This window comes from Neltuma alba, unplaced genomic scaffold (genome assembly GCF_004799145.2).
Source record: "Neltuma alba isolate B1F8T4 unplaced genomic scaffold, ASM479914v2 tig00011304_pilon, whole genome shotgun sequence".
Lineage (NCBI taxonomy): Eukaryota > Viridiplantae > Streptophyta > Magnoliopsida > Fabales > Fabaceae > Neltuma > Neltuma alba.
This window is the reverse complement of record NW_021636013.1, coordinates 953313-962379: the sequence shown is the minus strand read 5'-3', so window position 1 is coordinate 962379 and position 9067 is coordinate 953313. Positions and strand designations below refer to the sequence as shown.

General features: G+C 32.2%; 1 protein-coding gene across 1 annotated transcript; it reads right to left on the bottom strand.

Moving 5' to 3' along the window:
- Positions 1-1560: 1560 nt before the first annotated feature.
- Positions 1561-4750, bottom strand: LOC114711630 (MDIS1-interacting receptor like kinase 2-like). The gene is made up of 2 exons (XM_028896051.1): positions 2104-4750; positions 1561-2014 (listed from the first exon to the last, which is right to left on the bottom strand). The coding sequence occupies exons 1-2, from the start codon at positions 4610-4612 to the stop codon at positions 1659-1661; spliced, it is 2865 nt and encodes a 954-aa protein (XP_028751884.1). The 5' UTR covers positions 4613-4750; the 3' UTR covers positions 1561-1658.
- Positions 4751-9067: the final 4317 nt, after the last annotated feature.

The window sequence follows — 9067 nt, the reverse complement described above, 5'->3', positions numbered from 1 at the left end:
TAATTAGAATTTTCCCTTTTTTTTAATTTTAAAATCCTAACTTTTTGAATTTTGTAAATCAAACTCATTAAAATTTGTCCTCTCCTCCTTTCCCCTTATTTCCCTCATATGATAAAAGAAAAGAAGGAAGGAAGAATAGAAGAAACTAATCATAACTTTTTTGGCTTGATCATTAAAGCATGCACAACTTTAGTTAAAGAGAAGAAGTGACTCAATCAGTTGACCTTATCTATTGACTATAATTAAACGGAGAATCGTAAGAGCATATCGAAAGATGACAAGAATTAGCACCGAGAAAGAGAAAGAAAAAGGATGATAGTAATAACAAAGTAACAAATATAATAATACAACTGAGTTCATGCATTAATCATCCATACATTAAGATGTTAGGTCCCGTTTGGTACGAAGCATTAAAAATGAGGAAAAGGGATTGAGATTGAAAGTGTAAAACTATATTAAAAGGGTATTCAGTATGAGTAATTGTATGATACTTGGAATTAGATAAACCCATATATGTGGGATTGGAGAATACCATGAGGGGAGGTGGTATTTTCCAATTCTATCTATGTGGGACTACCTAATCCCATGTAATAAGAAATCACTCATACTAAGCATCTTTCTTATATATGTTTTCAACCCCAATCTCAATTCTTATCCCTCATTTTCAATACTCTATATCAAACGTAACCTTAGTGTGTTCACTTGTGGAAAGTTTCTTTATTTTTCTTTGTCCTTTCACTACAACTACCAAATGGCAAAATGGAAGACGAAAATGGTGTCTTATAATTACTTTTACGCGGAACATTATCATAAAAATATATTGTTTTGGGTAATCTAAACTTTTTGCAAGATACATAAGTAAGGAATAGAAAAACTTGTGCAAAACTTTTTCTGCTTCTGAAATGATTTTCTTTTAAAACGAGTATGTCCAAAATTTGAAACTTACAAGCAAGCAATATATCTTCGTGAAAGCAAGCGGGGGATCATTAGGAAGAGCATAAACTATACCTCAGTCCTCACGGTTTAACTTGTTAGACTTTCGATCGAACCCATAGTAATTAAATAAAAATAAATGCTACTTCCGATCATTAATATAAGAGCTATTTGATTAAGTTGAGTAGATTAAAAAAAATTAGTTAAACTAGTTATTTGTAATGAATAAGCATTGTTTTTCCTAAGATATTCTTACCAATCGAATGTATTAGCTAGAATTACCATTATTACAAGGACTACTTTGAAAAAAATAGATAAATATGAGACAAAGTAAATTGAAGACTGGAGGTAGTATATGCATAATATATATATTTATATATATATAAGAAATAAATTCATAATAACTGCAATTGCATTTGATACTTGAAAATGAATTAATCCATAATAACTGCAATTTGAGTGAACAAAAAGCAAGCGATGGATTAATCCATGAAAGTGATTTTACCTTTTAAACATAAATCTGATATGAAATGATCACAGCCATCCATTGTGTTACAACAGTTAGAACGATAATGCTGAAAGCCCGAAACCAAACATTCCCTTCAGTCTTACACAAGCCCCAAACTGATCATATGCATATGATACAAAAATCATAGACTTCAAATATTTACAGTAAAATGTCAAGTGCAGCACTTTATGCAAGCAGACACACTAGCAAATGAGGTTCAATCCGTCATTAGTTCCCCGATTGTGATGGTGTGAAATTGATCCTCTATATAAGATTTTGGTGTCCTTGCTAGTTCCACAGATACTTGTTCCATGGTTGGACGAGATTGAGGAGTCTCATTCAAGCAACAAAAAGCTATTTTTGCAACTAAAATCACATCATCTAGGATTGGTTTTGTCAGTGGAGATAGTCGTGGGTCCAACACATCCTTTAACAACATGTCATTATTGGTTGAATTCTCCGCCAAAGATGAAATAAGCTTAGCTGGATGTTCCCCCATAATGATTTCTAGAGTTAACACGCCAAAGCTATAAACATCACATTTTTCATTTGCTTTCATAATAAAAGCAATCTCTGCAATAGAAATTAATGTTATACATATATATATATCCATACTATAGTGAATGTTAATACTCTAGAAAGAAGAGACAAAAAAGTGTTACCTGGAGCAGCATACCCAAATGTGCCAGCAAATGTGGTTATATTGTTTGAGTTAGGATTCAAAAACTTCGCTGTTCCAAAGTCAATGATGCGAGCTTCCTCAAAATCAGAAGTTAGAAGAATGTTCTTGCTTGATATGTCACGATGCACAATAGGGATTGAACAACCATGATGCATATGGAATAAAGCATTAGCCACACCTTTAACAACATTTACCCTCTTATTCCATTCAAATTCAGTGGCTTGATTTTGATTCTTTAATATGTCATCCAAGCTGCCACCATCCAAGAACTCATAAACCAAAAAGGAGAATTGTGAATTGGAATAAAACCCATACAATTTCACAATGTTGTGATGTTTGATTTCTGTCAAGGCTTGAATCTCACTTGTAAAGGCTTTTTGGTTGGAAATATCTCCACTTGGCATTGAATGAAGCTTCTTTACAGCGACAACATCACCTGTAGGCAACTCAGCCCTATAAACACTTCCTTGGCCTCCTTTCCCGACCAGATATCTTTCATCAAATTCTTTTGTGGCTTCAATGATATCTTCATACAGTATTTCTCTTTCGAGACTCCATACAAAATAAACATCTTCAGTTGGATTTTCTCCCTCTTTGCCTTTTGCTTTTGCTTTTGCTGCTATTCGAGAAAAAATGAAAGATGCTCCAACAAATACTAATAGCAGTATGGCCAATGGGAGGAATATTGTCAGGAACTTTTTGCTCTTATGCCCGTGTCCATTTGTTTGACGATCACCACAGGGACTTAAACCATTGATGTTACCGCACAAACCTTTATTGTTCCTTAAAGCATCAAAGTTGTGAAAGGCTTGTTTGTTTGGAACGGGGCCTATTAATTGATTATATGATATGTCAACTGTAGACAAAGCTGACATTGGTCTATTTAAACTTGAAGGAATGGTGCCGGTGAGATTATTATGTGAGAGGTTCAATACTTGCAAGTTGGATAACATTCCAAGCCCAGATGGTATAGTTCCAACTAGCAAATTGTCACTAAGATCAAGATGTTCAAGGTCTTGGAGTTCACCAAACTCAGGGGGAATGCTTCCAGCAAATTTGTTTTTGCTCAAGTTCAAGAACTTCAATCTGGTTAATTCCCCAAGCTCTCTTGTGATTGAGCCATTAAATTTATTTGCTGCCAACTCCAAAGTTTGAAGTTGACTAAGTGATCTTATACTTGAGAGGACATTACCAGAGAAGTTATTGTGACTCAAAGAGAGTTCTGCTAGCTTGACCAACTTCCCTAGTGTTTTGGGAATTGGTCCAGACAAATGATTTGAGGACAAGTTAAGTAAACCAAGCTTAGCTGCATCTCCTAGTTCTGGTGGTATACCACCAGACAGCCTATTATTGTGAATAATCAATTGTGTAAGATTTTGACACTTACCCCACCTTGATGAAAGGTGGCCATACAATTGATTTCCACTTAGATTGATGTGGTATAAATGAGGATACACTCCAAAAGCATCTGTTATATTTTCATCTATTTGGTTATTATCAAGCTTGAGTCTTTGTAGACTAGAACAATTCTTCAAACTAGTTGGAATAGGACCAGTAAAATGGTTATCATTAGCAGCAAGCCTAAACAACTGCCCACTTTGGCAAATACTTTGTGGCAAAGGACCACTGAGATGATTATAACTCAGTTGTATGTTATACCAACTAGTCAAGTTATTCATTTCTCGTGGAAGTTGACCACTAAAGCTGTTGTTGTCCAAGAACACAGCGGTGAGCTTTGTCATATTTCCTATAGTGGGAGGAATAAATCCTAAAAGCTTGTTGTTTGAAAGGTAAAACTCCTCTACATTGATCAAGTTGCCTATGGATGGAGGAATTGGACCAAAGAATCTGTTATCAGAAAAGGAAAATTTTTTGAGATTGGTTAGGTTTCCTACATAGGGAGAGATTGGCCCTGAAAGACTATTTTCATATAACTGAATGTTATTGAGAGAATAGAGTTTCCAGAATTCAGTAGGAATAGGACCCGCGAGATTGTTCTTGTCAAGAAACAGTATTTGTAACATGGTCAAGTTTCCAATTGATGATGGGATTCTCCCTGATAGAGAGTTCTCCGCCAAATCAATATATACAAGATTGCTTAACATTCCAATCTCTTCAGGAATGGGACCAAAAAAGGAATTGTTTGCAAGCCATAGGCAACTCAAATTCCTCAAATTCCCAATTTCTTGGGGAATTTGTCCAGTGAGTTTACATGTCGTAAGATCAAGACAAGTTAGAGTGGTTAGATTCCAAATTTCAGGAGGAATGGAACCCCTAATTAATGGATTACCTGACAAACGCAACCACAAAATACTGGACAAATGACCAATTTCGTGGGGAATATTTCCATGAAATTGGTTGTTCTGTATGTTAAAGTAGAGGAGATTAGGAAAGGAAGCGAAGTTGAGACTGGAAAGTGTACCATTAAGCCTAAGATTTGGGAGACTTATGTTGATCACCGACAGGGATTTATCACAAGAAATTCCCATCCAGAATTGTTTGCAAGGAGAAGTATCGTTCTTCCAAGAGGACAACGTGCCTTTGCTTTGTTCATTAAAGCTATCCCTCCACTTCAACAGAGCTTTTGCTTCGCTTTCTCCACCAGCAACAGATGCGAAGAAAGCAGCACAGAAGAATAATGCTAGCAACTTAGTGGAATCTCTTTCAGACATGCTTTTTGGGCAAATTTTTGAATCAGGAATATATTCGATCAAAGACGAAATATTTTAGTGCCTGGGATGGTCAAGTTGGTGGTTGTAAATGGTGGGTATCTGAGGCTTGGGATGTTCAAGCTGATGATACAGCCCTTCTTATATAGTATGCATTGGCCTTGCAGGCAATAATTTCTCAGTATAAGATAATATTTTGTGATAGACTTGCCGACGTATGTTGATGAATCCAGATGGTTAAACTTTTCCTTTTTAAATTGATCGTGTTTCACTGCCTTTTTCTTTTCTTTTCTCTGTTTTCTTCGGTTTTAATTTCCCCGTTTCTTGATTTTTCAACAGCAACAGGAGCTCATCATTATTGTTTTCCCAACACTTCATGAACTTCAGAAACAATTCGATTGATTAAGGAGCTCTGTTTGGATTTTATCTTTATCTTTATATTAATCAAATTTACAATATGCTAATAACTATCGGGAATGACAACTAATTAAACACTCTCCCATATCCTTTTTATAAGGCAAAGTTAAAGATCCCTACTTGGTCCAAAATACAGGATAAAGATGTAAATATTTATATTTGTTGCATTATGTTTCTGGCGTTCTTTTAATTTTAGTATAATACTGTACTGGAATATCAATTTTAGTAAAAACTAAAATTGGAACTTATACATTTTTTACCAATTTAAAGATATTCCCTTTTGTTCTTCTCATAAGATTAAAAAGTTGATTAAAACTAATTGGAGACAATAATTATGTAAAAGTAATACAATTTGTATTTTAAAACCACCTTTGTTGATGAAAAATATGCGTGGTAGAGAAAATGAGTGAAAAAAAGATATGAGAAAGATAAGTAATTAATAGAGGGTAGTAATAAAAAAAAATACTAAATGTTTAGACATTTTCAAAGTGTTACTCATAATACTCATTTAAAAATTGTAACATATAAAAAGGAACTGAGGCAATACTTTTTAAGAATGGTGAAGCGGTTTAATTTATAATTAAGCTCAGAGTATGTGTGCGTGTGCGTGCGTATAATGTTAAGCACAGATGAAGCTTACACTCGATATTAAGAACTCATTATTTTAAAAGTGCATAAACACAGTTATATAACAGGGATAGAATTTGCCATCCATAGTCAACATATCCTAACCGTATTAATCTCAGCCAGTACTTTTGACCAAAAAAAAAGAATCTCAGCCAGTACCCAATGTACTCCAAGATATTGGATTCGGAACGCGTCAGGTCCCCTTTTTTTAAAACTAAAGCCATTTAATATTGTTTTATAGATTTAAAATTTGAATAATTTTTAAATTTGCTCTCAAATTTTATATGATAAATAAATATTTAGAATAATAAACTAATTTTATTAAATTTTTTAAATATTTAAAATATTAATTTTATTTTTTGCCAACAAAATAATACTTTTATTACTTATTAATATTATTTGTTATTAATAATTATAATTTTTATTACCACCTCTGTAAGTTTTTTTCTCCTTGGCTCCGTTCTTATTTCCCAATTTTCTCGTGGATGATGATTATCACAACCTTATTGTTAAAAAAGATGGGAGAATGTCACAAAGACCTCTTAAGTATGCAAATCTTCGATCAGAATCGAAAATTTCAGGCAAAAAAAATAAAAGAGTAGAATCGCAAAGCGGTCTAATTATCCTGAAGTGTTTAGGTACATTTTTGGCATCATCTTTTACAAAATGACCATTTTGCTCATCAATGGGGGGTAAAAACAAAAAAAGAACAACCAGAATTATTGAAAAGGAAGTGATCTGTAATCAATGACTACTTGAAATAACAATTTTTATCATATGGAATCATGATAAAACTTCAAGCAATATGATGTTTTAAATATTAGTGATAACCTGGAGATTAGTAAGAAAATAACTACTTTAATTATATGATATAATAATAAAACTTTTGACAGCTACTGTCTATGAGAAAATGACACAATTAAAAATTATTACTACTTGAGATTTTGTTGTCATTTCACAAAGATTAAAGTTTTTATTTCTTAAAGTAAAATGATCATTCATCTCTAAATCATCAATGACATTTAAAGCTTCAAAGTCCTCGTTATAATTCCTAAGATTTTGTTGTTAAAATTTCATATAACAAAGGTTGTTATTTTTCACAGTGAAATAACCATGGTGCTCTCCAGGTCATACCATTTCCAATAATTCTCCAGCAGCCGGTGGCGGTGATTAATATGGTCATTTTGCAACAAAAATTACTGCCTTTGAACTTTGAAGTTGCTCGAGAGTTCAAAAGAATTATTTACTCCTTTAATCCGATTTAAAAGGTAGACAGAGTATTTTTTCCCCCTAACATAAGTCACTTTATTGAACTTAGTATATGAATGCACTCTGTACTCTGTATACTTTCGGTTATTAATATAAGAGTTAGATAACTAATTCATAAATATTAAAAAAATTAAAATATTTTTGTTAATAATGTGCATTAGAATAGAAATCCTTTAGCATGTGTCATCATCATGAGACTACTTTGAGGATGAATAAATAAATATGAGAGACAAAATAGATTGGGGTCTTATATTTAGAATCAAATTGAATGCTTCAACCAAGTCTTATATTTAGAACCAGAGATAATGTAATTTTATCAATAATGTATTATTTTATAGTCTATTATTTTCTTAAAAAGTAAGTTGAAAAATTATTAAATTTCAAGATGATGCATGAAAGTTAAGGTTTTTCTTATACATAATAAAAAAATATTATTAAAAGCATGTTGTGAATAAGTATTAGATGAGTATTTCATAATCTTTGTAAATAGGGATTAGATGAGTATTTCATATTCCTACTTTGACACACGCACTAGCACACAAATATTCAGGAGGTTTTCTAGCGTGAAAAGATTGTAACAACCACAAAAGATAGAGCTGCCAATTGAACTTTGCCTATGTGCATGCTTTTGACTGGGACGGGCGTAATGGCATATCACACTCATAATCCATTTACTTTTCTCATCTTTCGTAGAGAAAAAGCATGCTTCAGACAAAATAATTCCTTCGTAATCTGGGAAGATTTTTTCTAAAGACTTGTGCTGCGTTTGAATGGAAAAGAAGTTGGAAGGGAGAAAAACACGAGAGGGAAGAAAATAGATAAAAAGAAAAGTTGGAGAGAAAATATTATCATTTTTCTTATTTTGATATACAAGAAAAAAACAGCAGAAAATAAAATGAGAAATATTTGAATGACTAAAATATCATTACCTTTATATCAAAACATTTCGTGTTTAAAATTAAATTAAATATTTAACTTCATTACATAATTTAAAATCAAATTATTTGATAAAGATATATTTTGATATTATTATATTTTAAAACCAATAATGCAGTAGAATATGGTTTTTTTTTAAGGTTGAAAATAAAAATTGGATAATTTTTGAGCTAAAATATAATTAAATATGTTATTTTTTAAATGATTCATAAATTTTATAATTATTTTTTTTCAAAAAATTTATATACGTATAAGTTACTGTATTTTAGCTCTATCGTATAAAAGGTTACCATAAAAAAAATCATCCCCAGAGTATTTTCTAGATCAGTCGCCTCTATCGTACCTGTCTTAGCCCACATTTTCTATAGCCTATCTGTAATCATCCCCAACATCATCTTCCAATCAACCCAGGACTTTAAAAATTAGACTCTGGCAATACGGCTCCTGAATCTTATCCAATGCCCCATTAGAGAAGATAAACTCAGGAATAACCAAAAGTTTGCCCCCTAGTGTTAACTACCTTCAGTTTGGACTAAAGTTAAAATCGAGTTTTGCTAAGCAGGTGTGCGGAGACATGGAAGAGTTGGAAATGCATGTTAGATAAATATTTGAGAGAGATAAGGACCCGCGAGCTTGTCAAAATAAGCACGAAAATTAACTTAAATAAACATTTAAAATTGTATCAGATTGATGACTCACTAATGAGCTTGCATAAAGACACAATCATTACTAAAAATAGGGATTTATCGATATTTTGAAAGTAAAAATAAACTAATTATGAGATGTATGTATAATACATATACTTATTTTATAATTCATATTTTTAATGTGTAGATATCACAAAAACATATAAAAAAAAATGGTTACATACTCAAAATGATTAGATGGTCACAAAAATGTGTCCTCGAAGCTTCAACCCTTTTGAAAAACATAAAAATTGAGGAACCGCGTTTGAATCATTGAACCAGGTAGCAATACTGTTAGCATATGAGATTCCATGTTATTTCAGCACATTTTCCTTGAGGC